At 30.9% G+C, this 18,816-nt stretch overlaps 2 protein-coding genes across 3 annotated transcripts; one reads left to right on the top strand and one right to left on the bottom strand.

Annotated features, from left to right (window-relative positions):
• Positions 1-203: 203 nt before the first annotated feature.
• On the bottom strand, positions 204-2,467 carry LOC107851664 (ferredoxin, root R-B2). Its single transcript, XM_016696742.2, has 2 exons — positions 2,221-2,467; positions 204-925 (listed from the first exon to the last, which is right to left on the bottom strand). The coding sequence occupies exon 2, from the start codon at positions 916-918 to the stop codon at positions 466-468; it is 453 nt and encodes a 150-aa protein (XP_016552228.2). The 5' UTR covers positions 919-925; positions 2,221-2,467; the 3' UTR covers positions 204-465.
• An 8,500-nt stretch (positions 2,468-10,967) lies between these two features.
• Positions 10,968-16,010, top strand: LOC107851425 (iron-sulfur assembly protein IscA-like 3, mitochondrial). 2 transcript variants are annotated; one of them, XM_016696426.2, is made up of 3 exons: positions 10,968-11,257; positions 13,978-14,095; positions 15,610-16,010. In XM_016696426.2, exons 1-3 carry the CDS (start codon positions 11,116-11,118, stop codon positions 15,719-15,721), a joined length of 372 nt encoding a protein of 123 aa, XP_016551912.1. In that variant the 5' UTR covers positions 10,968-11,115; the 3' UTR covers positions 15,722-16,010. The 2 variants fall into 2 exon arrangements, with proteins under 2 accessions (XP_016551912.1, XP_047256815.1); XM_047400859.1 differs by lacking the exon at positions 15,610-16,010 and adding an exon at positions 15,288-15,382 and having other exon boundaries at positions 10,991-11,257.
• Positions 16,011-18,816: the final 2,806 nt, after the last annotated feature.

Genomic DNA, 18,816 nt, shown 5'->3' with positions numbered 1-18,816 from the left:
CGAATCGTGTGCTAGTAAAATACATGAACAAGCACGATGAAATTAAACTCTTTCATAAATATATAGCGGAGTTAATAATTAATACAATTACAATTAACCCACAATACTAATTTGAACAAATATATTCTGAATATCATCCAATTATTTTATGAAATTAAATTCAACACAATAATGACATATTTTCTAGAATCTCAATTCAACAGTGACCAAAATGGATGATCAATTAAGTAAGCAATACAAGTGGAAGTAATACACATCAACTTATATAAACATAAAAAGGTTATCCAGTGCATTAAAGCTTTCGTTATGTGTGGAGTCCGGGAAGGACCGGACCACGAACATAAGTTTATGCAGAACAACTCTGTTTCTTTATGGTTTCTTATTTTCCTATTCCCCTTTTCTGGAAGAAGTTTTTCTAACTCTTTTGTTGCCTTAATAAAACAGAATGAACACATTAAACAAAATTCAATGAACTTCTGCCTCCTTGTGTGTGTAAATAACACAGTCCGATTTCGGGTACGAAATGCATGTCAACAAATAACCTTTCTCCATTTGATCATCGTCGAGGAATGCACCTTCGGATTGGTCAACTGAACCCGAAACCAACTGTCCTGCACAAGTGCAACACGAGCCAGCCCTGCACGAGTAAGGCAGCTCCAAACCAGCTTCCTCTGCTGCATCGAGGATGTATTGATCATCGGACACTTCAATTTCATTCTCCTCGCCATCAGGACCTATTAGTTTCACCTTGTATGCTGCCATTGCACAAACTTTGAACGAGGGTGAGGACTTTAAGCCAAATGCTTTGGAAATACTCTTTACGGAACCCAATGAACATCGCGGTTTGGTAAAGGTGGAGGATCTTATTGATGGTGCAACCTTGACCACGGAAGATGAAGGAATGCTTATACTTGACATGCTATACCTGGGACACACATAACATGATCAATTAAGATAATTCGCGCTAAAAACCATGATAAATGCAAAAACTTTTAAGCAAAAAAGAAGAACCATATCTAATATGAAAGCAAACAAAGTCTAAACAATGGACACTTTCTCGATGAGATTGATATTTCAAACTTTCTTACAAAGTATTGATTTGACCTTATAAACGGGACTAAAAATATTGCTGCCAGAAGCAGAAACCCGAATTTCTTCTAGAGAATCTCCTAACTGTTTCACAGGGACTAGAAAAGGATTATTAAGCCAGAAACAATTTGGTTCAAATGTATCTAGAAGCTTTCGCAACTCAATCATAGATGAAGAAATCTGTCTTTAGCATATATGATATAACTATTTCACGTAAACATTACACAATTAACAAACTGAATCAGCAATTCCATATCGCCTCAAATGGCAGTATCAGGTTGTTTACAAATAATTGCGCCCTCTCCCAAACAGATAGTGTATCAGTATTCATATGTAGTTAAGTGCATTGACAGAAACTAGTCTCTTGTCTTCGGTTTTATGGAAAGCCGAAAATTATTCCTTAGCTGTGTCTTATTCTAATTCAGAATTCATAAACTTCAAATCAGAGATCCAAGTCTTCAAGAGGGGGAATTCATAACATCAACTTGTGCGATGGAAAGACATGAAAAAATCCACCTTTTTGCTTTCTTTAGAAGTACTTAGATCAGTACGCACAAATAAACTTGCCTAGTGACACACACATATATGAAACATTCCATAATGCCTTTGTTCTATTCACAGAGATATGTCCTTTAGCACACATGCCAATTGATTTGGACTCTTAATATTATCAAAAGCTACAAAATTATTACTTTAGGACGACAAAGTGACATATGTGTTCTAGACTATATTACTTGGACTCGATCCTAAAAAATGCACTACTTTCAGAGGATTCAGCATGCACTAACGATCGACATTTCTTAAAAGTTCGAGCAACATAGGTTCCAGACTAACCAAAGGACATGCAGTACTTCTTGTCAGTGACTATTCCACTTCCAATTAACAACAACTACTATTATTACCGTCCTAAACAAGTTGGGAATGGCTGTATAAATATTTTATGTTCCATTTAAGCTCAACTCATGTTATCATCACACCAAATAAAATAAGTGATCCAATTTCCAAATGACTTGAATTTCTTCACATTGAGAATCATGTAAAGATCAATCTAATTAACAAAGAGACATGATTGCATAAAGAAACCTTTAAATTAATCAGAAGATAACAGTATAGAGAAGGTAATTAACTTACTGAAATTCAGTGCTGATCTTGTAGAAAATTAATGACAGAACTTAATTAATAGATCAAATAAATAGCTATACAGTGTGCTCTAGATATTTGTCGACGTGGTGCTTTATATAGAAAGAATTCTGACTGTTGAAGTGAGCAAAGTAGTAGAGGAAATAATTAAGATTTAAGTAAGGTTGCCCTTGACTGTACCTTGTTGTCCTTTCAATCCTCTATAAGGACATATTTAGGTTATGTATTAGTGTGTAACCATTTACAAATCAAGGATCCGTTTGAACATAAAAAGTACTCCCTCCGATTCATAAAGAATGACCTATTTTAACTTGATACAAATTTTAAGAAAATATAGAAGACTTTTGAATCTTATTATCTTAAATTAAAGTTGCGTCAAATATATCAAAATACCCTTTAATTTTGTGGTCCTAAACATGCCATGTGAAAAATTGAAATTAAAATATTGCCAAAAAAGAAAAAGGTCATTCTTATTTAAACGGATTAAAAAAAAGTAGATCATTCTTTTTGAAACGTATGAAGTTCTATATTATTTTTTTTGAAATAATTTTTTATTTTATTTAAAATGATATTTCTCCATGTAAAAGTTTATTTATATTAGTACATTACAAACACTTAAAAATAAGTTTTTAAAACTTTTTAAATTCTTTTTGTGATGGAGAAAATACTAATGATAACATAATGAAGCAAAAATCATTTGGGGCATAGGGGACGTAAAATTATATACTATATAAAATTGTGTAAAGTATTAATATTAATAATAAAATAATTATAAGAGGTAGGAGCCAAGTTGGTAAGTAGTTTCACGATACATTGTATGCAGACAGAGACAGGAGATATGTTTTCTAGACCCTTCATTGTCTTGCACAATCTAAGCAATGCAGCGACAATTCTCTATATCTTTCTAAAAAAAAAAAAATATTGACTACTCGTTTTATTTTAGCTGACCGTCCTATTAATTTGATATAGTCCTTAAAAATATATTTTTTTTAATTTTCTATTTAATGTTCGGTGTCTGCATTGGAGCTTCGACTAATTCGGATCGCGCATTGCAGGGCCCATTAAGGTGACAGCGCTCCCAATAGAGTTTTCTCCATACCCAGGATCGAATCTTCGACCTGTGGTTAAGGGTAGAGCAACCCCATCTACTGCACCTCAACCCATGTTGATCCTTAAAAATACTTTAATTATAAATATAATGTATTAAATTAATTTTATTAATGATATTTTAGAATCTCAAATTTAACAATTATCAATGTATTCATTTAATACTAAGGATAAAAATATATCAATATTTTCTTAATTTCATAAATTAGATAAGAAAATTGAAACAACTATTTTTAGTATATAGACAAAATAAAATGAGAGGGATGGAATAATATATACCAATAATATATTAGTATATACTTCATTCGTTCGGTTTTATTTGTTGCCTACTTTCTAATTAAATTCTATTTTTACTTGTCATTTTTGACATATTAAGAAAAAATATTTTTTATTATTATTTTATCTTTAGTGTTATTTATTTATTCTCCAAATTAATTCAAAAATACTATAGTAAACATCAGTTAATAGAGATATTATGGTAAAATAGTCATATAAATAAATATTTTCTTAATGAATGTGACAAGTAAAAAAGAAGAAAGAAAATATTGTCCTATTTTTAAACTTTTCTGAGTGGAGGAATCAATATTTTGAATAAGAAAAATCAAAATCAAGAAAGTAAACAAATGAAGAAGAAATTAAGGAGATTTGACATATATTATTCATGAAAAAAAATGAATTTAGGCCTAGCTATCTGTTAGGAAAATTACTACAATATTGATATGAAATTGAAATTAATAATAGTAAGATAATAGTCACAAGAATTATGTCGTGGCAAGTCACTATCTTGAAAGCGATTTCGGTCCGACTCCGGTGTAAATCCTTCTAGTCGGTCGCTCCCCAAGATTCCATAGCTACTTCCAAATACGTGCACTTATGGCTAAAAATTTGAAGATTGTCCAAAACAATTCAAGAGGAAGAGGAAAGGAGGAAGATGGTTTCTTTCTTTATTGTGGTGTATTTATCTTCTCCAAAGACAACCTTTATATATGATAGAAAGTGGAGTTTATTAACGAAACTTAATGGTATTAAAGAACCATTAACTCAAAGTATAGTAAAATCAAATGTTACCGATACTTATTTTTTTCATTTGGTACGAATATATAGGTTCATTTTGTTTGAAACATATTTCTTTATTCATAGCATTACAGCAATATGCTTTAAGAAGCATTAATCTCCACAATCCCCCACTAATACAAAGATAAAGAATATGAATAAATTCTGGGCAAAAAGAAGGAACATGTACTTAAATATCAATATTTTTTTAATTTGAATTGACACGTAGTGATATGAGGCAACAACAAATATCCAAAAAGTGAAGTACTCTTGAAGTAGATGGACATAAGTTGAGACCCCCAAATTACATACCATATCCTTGATTTTAAGCAACCTCAACGATACTAAAAAGTGCTTCTATGATCATACACACAAACCTTGGGTCTCATAGTACTCTAGAAAGGTAATCCAAGTCTTTCATAAAAAGGTGATCAACCTTTTACACTCACGTAGGTGATCTATCAAGTCTGTCTCATAGAACACCTTAAAGCTATGGATCATTAAGAGTAAAAATAAGCTCAACCTTATAATACACTACCTCACGCCATAGGAATAAGATATGTAGTATTTATTGAAGACCTATATGGCTTCGTTTGACTGCAAATGGGTATCTACTTTATTACCTCAATCTATGGGTTTTAGCCCCATTCCTTGGACGATTTAAGGACCATTTTCTTTATCAAATTTTTGGTCATAGGATCCGTCAAATTTCTTTCGGACCTTACATATTCCAAGGAAATAACACCATGTTTCAATAATTGTTTAACTGCACCATGTCTTATGCGAATATGTCTCTTTTTACCATTGTATACACTATTTTTAGCAATCTCAATTACCGTCTGTGAGTCACAACGTAAAGAGACTGGTGACACTTGTCTTCCCCATAAAGGCATCTACCAAAAGATTTCTCAGTCACTCAGCTTCTTGCCCTGCCAATTCGAGAGCAATTAATTCAGATTTCATGGCAAAACGTGCTATACAAGTCTGCTTTGAAGACTTCCATAAAATAGCATTTGCATTCAAAGTAAACACATAGCCACTCATAAAGCTAACTTCATCGTTGTTAGTCACCCAGTTTGCATAACAAAAGCCTGCTAAAACGAAAGAAAATTTATTAAAATACAAACACCAATCCATAGTACCTCTCAGATACCTTAACAAGCGATGAAGAACATTTCAGTGTTCACTACTGGGATTATGAGTATATCTACTCAATCTACTAACAACATAAGCTATATCAGGCCGAGTATAGTTCATGAGAAACATTACACTCCCAATTATTTTACCATATTCAATTTGAGAACCACTAGAATCTCTATTTTTTTTTCAAGTGTATGCTAGGATCATAAGAAGTTCTCACTGAAACTACATCAAAACAATCAAATTTTTTCAACATCTTTTCAATATAATGAGATTGATACAAAGAGAAACCATTAATAGTTCTTTTGATTTTTAATTCTAAAATCACATCAGCTTCTCTAAGGTCTTTCATTTCAAATTTAGAAAATAAAAATTGCTCAGTCTCATTTACAACATTCACATTAGGGCCAAAGATTAACATGTCATCCACATATAAACATATAATCACACAGTCTGATTCTATCATTTTAGAATAAACACAGGTATCAGATCAATTAACAACAAAGTCATTATCTGTTAATGTGAAATTAAATTTTTCATACCACTGCTTAGGTGCCTGCTTAAGTCCATATAAGGTCTTTTTCCATTTGCATACTTTATTCTCTTATCCTAGGACCACAAAACTCTCAGGTTGAGTCATATAGATCTCTTCCTCTAAATTACCATTTAAAAATGCAGTTTTGACATCTATTTGGTGTACCACTAAACTATGAATAGCGGCTAGAGCAATAAGAGTCCTAAAGGTCGCTATTTTAGTCACAAGAGAATAAGTATCAAAATAATCAACACCTTTCTTTTGGTTAAAACCCCTAATCACAAGTCTAGCCTTATATTTATCAATTGTACCATTAGGTTAATTTCTTCTTAAATAGCCACTTGCTACTTATGGGTTTACAATCTTTAGGAAAATCATACAAGTCTCAGGTGTGGTTAGAGACTATAGAGTCTAATTCACTTTTAATAGCCTCTTTTCAAAACATCGCATCTATTGAACTCATTGCTTCATCATAAGTTTTAGGGTCTTCTTCTATTAAGTAGATAAACACTAATTCATCATTTAAAGTATCGATATCAAAATCCTCAGTTAAGAAGGTGGTGATAAAATTATGATAAAAACTAATCTCAGTTCTATGTCTTTTACTTCTTCTCAGTTCATTTTTATGCTCATTAGCAATAACATCAGATACAAGCATAACATGAGAGTTTACACACATAGATATAGAAATATTGTTTTGCACATCACTAGGCACACCATTTTTCAAAGAAAAAACATGCTCAAAAGATTCTGCATCTCTAGATTCACAAATAGAATAATCATTTAATGACATAAATTTATATGCAGCACTATTTTGAGCATAACCAATAAAGACAGTGTCAAAAGTCTTAGAGCCTACATTTACCCATCTAAAATTAGGTAGACCAACCTTATCCAAACACCCTCATACTTTCAGAAATTTCAAGTTAGGGGAAAATCCTTTCTATAATTCATATGAGGTCTTGTCTAACTTTTCATGAGGGACTCTATTAAGAATTTAGCATGCAAACAAAGCAGCTTCCTTCCCACATATAGTTAAAAAATTCGAGCTTAAAAGCATAGAATTCATCATTTTATCAGCTTCAAAAATAAGTTTATGGTCTACTTTATTTAGAAGTGTTCCAAAAACTAAATTTTTGCGGAGAAAGAAAACATATAAAACATTGTTCAATATTAATGTTTTATCAGAAATTAATTTAAGAGAAATTTTTTCTTTACCTATAACTCCATCAGTAATGGAGTTACCCATATAGACACACTCATCATCAGTGGACTCGACAAATTCATGAAGCAGCTCTTTATTGGTGCAGAAATGCCTTGAAGCCCCTGTGTCCAACACCCAGTCAATCTTAATAGCCATCAGGTTCGTCTCGATAACTACAACAACGATCACTTTATCACCCTCAACAAGATGAACTTGGACATCATTTTGTCCTCCCTATTTTGAGTTTTGCAAACTATCCCATATTTCTTTAGCAGATTTGTAAGTAACAAATAAATCAAATAAAGTATTAATCGTATGACTCAAAAAATATCCTCTGACATTTTCGTTATCCCTTCTAACATTTTTTTTTAGCAAATTCATCACAATTATAATGGTGTTAGAACTGATAATAATGTTAGAACCAACATTAAATAAAATATAATCAATTTCTAATTGTTCTAAGAAAATCAGACATTTTTGTGACCAACATTTAAAGTTATTTTCGTTCAATGGCTAAAGTTTTAACAAATCAAAAAAAAAATTATTCAGAAAAATAAATAGTCATTTATTAATATTGTATGCAAGTAAATCGCTTTCAAATTGCTAGGAAAATTACTACAATATTGACATGAAACTGGAATTAATAATAGTAAGATAATAGTCGCAAAGATTGTATTATGGCAAGCCACTGCCTTGAAAGCGATTTCGGTTTGACTCCGGTGCAAATCCTTCTAGCCGGTTGCTCCCCAAGGTTCTACAGCTACTTTCAAACATATGCACTCGTGGCTGAAAATTTGGAGGTTGCCCAAAACAATTCAAGAGGAAGAGGAAAGAAGGAAGATGATTTTTTTCTTTATTATGGTGTATTTATCTTCTCCAAAGACAACCTTTATATAGGATTAGGAAGTGGAGTTTATTAATGAAACTTAATGGTATTAAAGAACCATTAACTTAAAGTATAATAAAATCAAATGTTACCGATACTTATTTTTTTCATTTGAAACGGATATGTAGGTTCATTTTATTTGAAACATACTTGTTTATTCATTGCATTACACCAAAATGTTTTAAGAAGCATTAACTCCATGCTTTAAGAAGCATTAATCTCCACACTATCTTCATCTCTCCAAATACAAACATCAAGATATTAGTGCTCGTCTGATCATGCATATTGTTTATTTTTCCATGAGTGAATTTGAAATCATGTTTGTCTATAAAAAAAAAAAAGATTAAAAGTCGAACTTTAACTTTAAGTTGAATTTTGAAATCTTTCGAAATTTGCAAATATTAAAAAGTCATTTTTACTTTAAAATAGTCACAAAAATTAAAAAATAATTTTAATTTATATTCATGATCAAACGTAGTTTTAATTTATATTTATTATCAAATAATTTAATTTTTTAAATATCATTTTTGAGCTAAAAATATTTCTAAAAGACAAAGTATTCTTAAGTTTTGAGTTTAAAAATAGAACTTTTAAAGTTTTTGATTTGAAAAATTGAACTTTAAAACGTAGTTATACTGAACTTTGAAAACATCCCTCCACTTTATTTATAAGTTTATGGCTAGCCATTAAATAACAGAAAAGGACTCACCGGCTATTTTTAAAATAAATGGTCAGTATTTGATATTTTATCAAAAAATAGTGAATCGATTAAAATAGCTTTATAGTAATTTTATATACCATATTGATACAGTTCATATACAATATTAATACAGTTCTTAAAAAAAACAGAGCAGCCTGTTCCAACTTGGGCCATTCGATCCTTTTCTAAAAATATTTCAGTTTTTTTTTGTTACAAATTTTTTAACTGAAATATATTCTGATTTTTATTTTTGACTGTTTAAAAATAATAATTAAATATAATTGTATAAAAACGGTATAATTGTTATATAGAATATGTATCTATATAAGATATATGTATATAAATTGTATAGCTCTATTAAATATGTATATGTATAGAATATATATAAAAAAAAATATAGAAAGTGTATAAAAATTATATAATTTTTGTATAAATGTGTAAAAAAAAACTCTACAATTATTATATAAATTATGTATCAAAATTATATAATTTTCATATAGAATATTTATATGTATAAGATATGTATAGAAACTGTCCAGCAAATTAAAATGGCTAGAAACTGAAATTTGAATTCCATAGCTATTTTCGTGGAATTAATTTCAATCAAGTGGTCATTTATATCCTTTTCCAAACACTGGAAAAAATTTAAATAACAATCCCAAAAGTAACTATTCCTTCAGTTTCAATTTATTCACCGATTTTAACTTGATACGAAATTTTAAAAAATATAAATTTTAATTTAAAAATATATTAAATATATTAAAAATATCTTTCAATCTAATAATTTTAAACCTATAACATGTGACAAATTAAAATTTAAAAAGTACCAAAAAAAGAATATGTTTTTGAGAGAGGCTAAAAGAAAAAAGTAGTGAAAACCAAATTGTAAAGTAACTACTCCATTAAAAAGCGGTTATTTGTGAATGAAAAAAAGATAGAGGTATTAGTGCATTAAAGCTTTCGCTAGTGCAGAGTTTTAAGAATAGACCAAATCATAATAGTTTACTGTTTACAACCTTATTAAAAAGTAGTCTGTTGTAATAAAACCTATACTATACATAAAATTTAAAAAAGAATCGAACCACAAAAATTTATTATCAATTTTATCTTATTTTCCTATAAGATAAAACAGAGTTCAGTCACTAAAGTTTTCACTATGTACAAAATTCAGAAAAAGATTAAACTACAAATATTTATTGTATCACGCTTTAGCTTCATACGGTAGCTATTTCTCAATAGGAAAAATCAATTATTTGAGTACTTCTTATAAAATATTTATTGTTTTTAAATATATATTTTTATTTATTATCTAAATATATCTATAGCAATATTACTGTATATTAAAAGTGAATTATACATATAATATAAAAATATTAAAAATATAATATACTTATTTTACTAAAAAAATACACTCTCTAATAAAAACGAATGCATGCAATATAAATGTATTACACTATATACTAAAAGTGAATCATGCATGCAATATTGACAATTAATAAGTGTTTCAAATGTATTATATTTATTTTACTAAAATATATATATTATGTATTAATAGTGAATTATGTATGTACTAAATTTATGTAGCTATAAATGATACCACCTCTGTTTAAAAAAGAATAAGCTGTTTGATTTGACTTATTTTTATCTTTTAAATACTTTTTTCGTTTTGATGGTGTTTGATAAAGTAAAAAAGTGTTTTTAAGTATTTATTTTTAAATCAAAAAGTATCAAAATATGTCAAAAGTCAAAAGTAAGATAATGTCAACTTATGACTTTTGACTTATAAGCTTCTTATTAAAAGTCAATTCAAATATGCCTCTACTTTTCTTTTTAGTATATTTCAAAAACAATTATTTCTTTCTTTATTTGATAGTTTTTTTATTTTAACTTTCCACATTTATTTGATATATTTTAAATTTAAGATCATAAGATTTAAAGATTTTCTTTATTTTTTAAATTTCATGTCAAGTTAAATAAGATCATTTTTTTTTTATAAATGGAGGGAGTATAATTTTAATTAAAAATTACACAACTATACAATTTATGTTTTCAATATTACAAAAAATCTCAACTCTCTAAATATATTATAAAAATTCTAACATATACACAAAATGTCATGTATACTAACTTTAATCCATTTCATGTCCCAACCCATGAACTCCCAATCGGGTCAAATCCAAACCCATCACAGTTCCTCTATTCTTCTTCTTCTTCCTCTGATTACTGTAAGCTGAGAAATATTTCAAAAAAATAAAAATAAAATGAGAAAGCAAGTGTTAACGTTGACGGAAGCAGCGGCATCGAGAGTACGCCAGCTTTTGGAGCAGCGTCAGCGTTCATTCCTTAAACTTGGCGTTAAATCTCGCGGCTGTAATGGCTTATCTTATACCCTCAATTATGCAGGCACGTTTCTCTCTCTCTCTCTCTCTCTCTCTCTCTCTCTCTCTTTTCATTACGCTTTCTCAATTATCCGTAGAATTTGAAATTTATAATAATTGATTGTAAATTCTTATTTTGGAGGATACTTGCAATAGATTACAATCAGCTTAAAAATAAATTAATTGTAATGATCTGTGGTAGGTGTAATTAGTCGAAGTGCATATCAGAAAATAATTATAATGATTGATGATCAGTTATAATATAGAAACGGGCACCCAAGGGTGTGGCGTAGCGGTCAATGAAGTGAGAGGAGAAATATGAGGTCTCAAGTTCATATTTGAGCTGAGACAAAAATATATTACAGTAGGTGATTTTTTTTTTTTTACCATTTGACTAAGCCTTGGTAGACAGAGTTACTGGTACTTGTTGCTTGTGAGAGGGAGAAGTTAACCTGTGGAATTAGTCAAGGTACGTGCCCACAAGCTGGCCTGGATATCGCGATACTAAGAAATAGAAAGGGATGGTTCTTTCATTCCATTGATAGAATCTAACTGGAAAAAGACTCGCTATCACTTTGATGAGAGAATTGTTGGCTTGACCTACCAACTACGTGGGAAGATAGACCTTCTTTTGTTGATTTGAAGCAAGAATTTTTGAAAGTAATAATTCCATTCAGTTCGCTTTCGGAAAAATTTTCGTCTCGGATTAGTTTGTTCTGCTCCTCCAACAGCCTCAACTCAAAGGCACATTGTTGATCTCTCTCTGTTTGTGGCTGCATTCATTTAATTCATACTCAACTTGACACGTGGGAAGGGCTTACTCTACTAGTGGTTCGGCTTGGTCTCGCTACCTTCCTGCACTGTTCCTCCCCACTGAAAAGAGCGATTGAGAATCTTGAGAACCTTTCCGAGCGTCTTTCTTCGCGGGGCGACAGGAAATGAAAGGAGTATTAGAAACTGTACCACCTACCGCCATACGTAGGCGGAGCTAGGATTTTGAGTTTGTGGGTTCTGAAATTTTAAGAAAGATAGTTTACTCGATTCTGGGTATAAATTATATGTAAAGCTCCAGCAATAGCGGTGTGATCTGGTAATATTCCAATTTGACCACTATAAGAAGATAAATTATTTCCTCCACTTCTGAATCCCGAACAGTTTAAGTAATATTTGAAGGGTTATACTCGAGGACAATTCATTAATTTTTAACTTCTCTAACTTCAAAACTGAATATACTGGGTATGTTGTTGTTGTTGTTATTTCAAAACCCAATATGAAACTTTGGTTTCATTCCGAATATCCCACACCCTTTGGGAATTCTCTTTTTTCTTTTAATAGAAGGAAATAGGTTATAGATAAAGAGCATAAGAGATGGAGGGGAAGAAATGGTATTGGATAGAGGGAATCATTGGAGCTTTTCTGGGTATGAAATACTTTTTCTTACTTGTAGATCTTTTTGGTTTTAAGGTCATTTACGAAAGCGATAATATCATTGTAGCTCAAATAATTTCAATTTTACAACATTTATTTCACATGATTTTCTTAAACATATATCAGAAACTAATATGTCAGCTACAAATAGAGTGCATAAAATCCACCCCGCTGTCCCAATATATATAAAACCAACTCTCTTCCAAGTTCATATAACAATGTATCCTTTTTAACTTTGATGTGATATGCTCCATGTCGAACTCAACAGTACCTACTATATAATATATAAACAAGTCAACTTAACATCTTAAACTTTGTGTCCAGTTAAATAGTGTCAAAAACAAATGTGAAGGAGGGAGTATTTACCTTGTCGGGTTAAAGTTAATCAGTACAGAGTCAGAGAGAATGGCAGTAATATATCTTGTCTTGGTTTGCTCATTGCTAAATCTAAGACTTCTACTCCAATGTTGCCTAACCTTATGGACTGATGACTTTGATTTTGGAAAATGAATACCATCTTCCAAACTCCTTTGCCATCCTCCCAGTTTTTTTTTCAACTGTGCTACCTGTTATTAAATGTTAATTATCTGCATTTGCTGACTAAAAAATATCTTGCATCTGGGCCTTAGTGCTTTGTTTTAGTCGCAAGAGCATAGTGCGTGATGTGTTGGCTAAACATGTCATCGGTTGAACCCTGTCACTGACAAAGACCTGGTATTCAAGTGGAAAAGGGTAGAGGAGCGGATCCATTGTCCATCAAGTTTCAGACCTTGCGCCATCAGTCTTCAGGATTTCTAGGTTATCAAAAAAAGAAATGCCATACATCTGTCATAGTTTGGGCTGCTCTTAATGTATAATTAGTCTACTGATAATTTAAAAATTTTTCACACCGAGCGAAATCCGTGCACAGAAAGATTCATGATGTACAACTAAGGGCTTTCTTTTTACCCGTTTGAAAGGAAGTGTATCACTCATCAAATGTGTGTGTGCAGGCATGTGGCAGGTGTAGAGGAGTTCACAATAATAGTCTTCATTTATTTATTTTTCCTCAAAGTTTCAATACGACAATACCCTTCTATCAGCATCTGCATAGAGCTAGTTCTAGAGTTAGTGTGTCCCTACAGATTACTCTGCTGACTAATCATAATTTATTACCATTAGAGCTTGCCTAATCTATAACTTAATAACTGGTATACCATCTGTGATATTTCTTAAATAAAAAGTAAAACATCTTTGAAGTTTCTCATAGGAAAGTTAAACCATCTGTGAAATTTCTTCCATGTGTCGTTGATTTCCAAAATGACCTTCCTTGTACAGACGATAAAGGAAAATTCGATGAGGTGGTTGAGGACAAGGGAGTGAAGATATTGATTGATCCAAAGGCTCTTATGCATGTTATAGGTACCGAAATGGACTTTGTTGACGATAAACTCAGGTATGAGATGGTATTTCCGCTTTATATTCTACTAGTATAGTTATATTATGTATTTTATTCATGGCTGTTGCCGTTCAATTTGTAACCTTTTTCTTAAGATCGCTCTTATAAGCTTATTCCTAGAGCTGTCAAATCACTAAGATTAAGTATCAGTAAAAGTTTGATTAAAGCAAGTTTAACTTCCCAGTTTTTCCTGTACCGTCTCATGTCATGACATTAAGTATCTCTATGAGCTAATATTAAAGCAAGTTAATTTTTAGTTTCTCAGTACGATTATGACATAACTTTGATGTTTAATAGGCTGAAGTGAGCTGCAGTGTTCTCTTTTTCCCTGCAGAAACAAGCTTCTTTTTGTTATTCTCCTGAAGCTATCTGCCTGCTTTATTAAATAATATTGACTTAGATTTAGTATTTATCGCGGATGATCTTTGCGACTTGTGTTGTAACACTCTCTAACGAGCCTATCATGTCCTTTTAGCACAACACTTCAAGGAAAAATAAGGTGCAACAGAATAGCAATTACATTATCTGATTCTTTTTTGCTTGTCGTGTCTAGCTATAATGCAATATCTTCTTTGCCATTTGAAATCTCATTCACTTGTAACAAATATACAATCTACCTTCTTTACTGTATCTCGTCTTAGTATCTGTGATTCCTACAGTTGAGTATGAGAAAATATTCTTTTAAATTATACAGACTTCACCCATGATTCATGTCTTCCCTTTTTCTGTTTGTTTCCTCCAAATAAACTTCTGTGATGGTTGCTAGAACAGTTGACTGGATAGTGGATGGCCTCCTTGTGTCTCCCATTTTGATTCTGTAGTTTAGCAACATATGTTTTCTCTTTTATTGCAGTGTCATAGTAAACACCCTTGATCCCATTGCTTTGTTTCCATGCAATTTAGCACGAGAGGAATATGAACATTATATTTTGATTAGGAAAATGGAAGATATCACAAGCTTCCAATCTTTTTCTTCGTTCCGGCAGGGAACTTGTTAATCTGTCCCTCGGCTTTGTAATGGAGTTTCTCTTGATTGGATACTGTTCTGTTTTGATGGTCATTTCATATGTTGGTCATAGGATTCAGTCTCTAGTTAGGTAGTATTTTGGTTAATAGTGATGGTGGTTTTGAGGTGGTCTGGGAGGTGAATTACTTAACTGTTATGAGCAGTATATTTTGTCTTTTACAGGTTATGGTTCCAACTTCCATATATCTCTATGTAACTCAACATCTACCGAAAGAAGAAGGCTAAAGCTAAGATCCAAGTTCTATTCTAAAGTAAACCACGTTGACCAAACTCGGGATAAGCAATCAAAAACTTAGCTGTTCCCATTCGATTCATTTTCATCTCTGTCCTTGTGAAACAGATCCACCGTACTTCACTGCTTAAATTCTAGTGGCACTAACTTGCATACCCGCTTGCTTTCAATTTATTGTCGTTCATTATCCTCGTTTTATCGTTATTCGGGTCTCATAAACGTCAAAACTGACATCCTTGATTTAATGAACAGATCTGAGTTTATATTTATTAATCCAAATGCTACTGGCCAATGCGGTTGTGGAGAATCTTTCATGACGACAACCAGCTCAGAAGCTGCTAAACTGCGTGGCAAATCAAGCTGATAGCTTCATGCTACTAGTATGTCTGTTATATATACACTTAGATCTTATAGAAGTGTGAGTATATAGTCGATCTGTAGTAACAAAATCGACAAGTGAAAGGTCAGAAACAGAAGGTTTTGTTATTTTTCCTTCCCTTTTTATAATCTTTTGTTCTGTACATACTGTAACGCTGTTCTTCACCCCCAATAATTTGAGCGGATGCATGTATTACTTACTGCAGTTGCTGTTGTAAAGAATAAGATTTCCTTTGCGATGGAAAGGCGAATGTAGAATGAAAACCGATTTCATACATACTGTGTTGAAGACCCTCACCGGTACCATTAGACTTTTAAGTTTTGATATATTTGATTAGTGACATTAGCAGATCAGTTCATAATAACATGAAATTTCAATTTCTTGGCTCTTGTCACTTTTCTTAATGTGTTGCATGTTTGCAGCAACATACACATAATTGGCCATGTATAAAAGATACATTACACCATAGTAAAGCATGAAAAACACAAATGAAGAGTAAATATACAAAATCATAGAGTGAAAAATACACTTTTTCAGATGAGATGGTCTCACAAAATTAATTGCATTTCTCCACTTGATCTGGTTTTTCCACATGAGATTTTTTGGACTCAAATTTTAATATCACTCTCTGCATAGCTGCTTTAAATCTTTTCACCTTCTGCTTGTCATGATCTGCTAACTCATAATTCTTCTGAGAGCAGCTGCCACTTGACAACTCATGATCTTCTTGGCTTCCATGGAATTTGTAAAGCTTCACATACCTCATCATGTTTTCCACAAAGTTGTTGAAAGTTGAATGTAACTTATAATCAAAAGTGAAGCTATTTATAGTATGAGAAGACTCAAAAATTGGACGTATAAAGACAAAAGAAATGACAAAAGTTTCTGCTAAATGAGAAAATTCCAAGAATTTTGTTGGTGGTTGGTTGTACTTGTCGTAAAGATTTGATAGATTGGTCCAAATAAAGGATGTCATTTAATTGTGATAAAGTGGTAAGTATTCATTCATCCTTAACTTTGGATTCGAGTCCTCCTGAGTACGGAATCACCTTTGTTAGGATGCATTTTACCCCCAATGTGGGACTTTCCGATGCGAATTTGGATTTAATTGGGCTTCAATATGGGTATCGAACACTGAATAGAAAATCGAAAAAAAAAGTCATTTTGCCGTGATGGAGAAAAACGTTACCCCTTGTTTGTTCAACTATGTAAAAATTGTACAGTATCATGGACTTTAATTATTGTTTGGTGGTGTTTCTGCTCATCCGTTTTGGCCACCTAATTCTGGGGGGAAAATATATAATTTACCCTCTAAATTGGTTAGAAAAGTTCTTATGTTATTCACAATAACATTTTATCTGCGAGTGACCGAGTTGATTTAAAAAATGGTCTTTCAAATGGGTGTGGGTGATCAAGTTAGCTGAAGAAGAGGTCTTAGATTCAAAACTCTCTGCATAGTTTCTCGTTTGAACTCATCGTACATGCTTACCTCATGTGGTTACCTTTTCTGTGTAGTTTGTGAGTTATTATACTAGAGTGAGATTTATCTTGTGATCATCGGCAGGATATCGACTACGAATTCTAAAAAAAATAATGGGGGCGATTACTCCGATTATTAACCTTTATCCTTGATTAAAGTGGAATTAATTTGCCCTATAACATATAGTCATATACATTTGAGATGTTTCACATGTATTTCTCTTCCCTTTTTATACTATCTTTAATAATTTTCCCCACTTTTCCCTCTTTCAAACGTTCCCCCCTCCGTCGGCCAAACCAAAACAAATGGAAGTATGGAACCAAAATTTTAGATTGTCATCTCCTTTTAAATAGGTGCTTTTGACAAAAAATATATATGATTTTAGAAAGAGTAAGAAAAAAAGTATTTGAAGTTATTTGAAATTAAAATTATGTTTAGACATGTATTTACTGTGAAATAAGAATAAATTTTTGTGAATGGAGAGAAAATCACTCAAAAAATTGATTAAAACTCAAAACTATTTCATCAATCTTAAGACATATCTGTGAAGGAAAAAAAAATTAATAATGGAATGTGTGCAAAAACTGAACCGACCGATAAACCGAATTGATAAAAATAGATTATTGAGTTAACGGTTTTTTATTGATTTTATAAAAAAGATTTATTGGGTAAACGGTTTGATTTTGATTTTAGCTTATTGGGTTATCGGTAATAAAGATACACTAAGTTACTGTTTTACCCCTATATATATATCTATAATCTGTATTTATAATCTATTCTGTAATATATTAAAAGTGTGAAGACCCTTAGAAAAGTGATTTGAATTTTTTGCCCTTCATTAAAATACTATGCAATAGACAAAATCGTCTTTTTCACTTTTTAAAAATTATTATTTTAATTATATTTATTATAATTTAAAGTAAAGAGTCCTTATGGTAAGTTTTATAAATTAAGTACTACTAAAAGATATGGTAAGAATTATTAATAAAATTAATAATACACTTTTTTCGGCAAAAAAAAAAAAAAAACATTCCTTTTAAAAAAGAAGTTAACATTTTGTAAAATTTAAAAAGGTCAAAAAATAATAAAATAACTAAAAGACTTATTACTATATAAATAAATCAAAACCAACTAAATATGTTTATTAATTTATTATCATTCACGTACCTTTTAAATTTGGTAAATTTTTTTTTGCCTAATTTACTTATTTCTCTAATAAATTTAAAATTAATTAAAATAATTTAGTAACTTTTCCTTATTTGAGATATTAAATTTAGAACTTTCAAACTGATTAATATTGTATATTAATTTTTTCTTATTTAGAACTCTCTTATATATAGAGATAAAAAATACTAACATCATAAAATTTTCGAGGTATGCTTTTAATCTCGAGAATTTTTTTTGTTTCGTGAATTTTACACTTTTTTTCTTCAAGATATATGTTTTTCCTTCAAAATTTAATTACATAACATGAACACTTAAATATTTGTTTTTCCTTCAGCATCTTTATTGGTTCTTCTTCTACTTTATTTTTTTTCTTCGCCATCGATATTCGTTCTGTTTCTACTTTATTATAGTTTTCTTTGTTATTATTTTTGTT

Source organism: Capsicum annuum, chromosome 12, assembly GCF_002878395.1.
Source record: "Capsicum annuum cultivar UCD-10X-F1 chromosome 12, UCD10Xv1.1, whole genome shotgun sequence".
Taxonomy (NCBI): Eukaryota; Viridiplantae; Streptophyta; class Magnoliopsida; order Solanales; family Solanaceae; genus Capsicum; species Capsicum annuum.
This window is presented reverse-complemented; position numbering and strand designations above follow the sequence as displayed.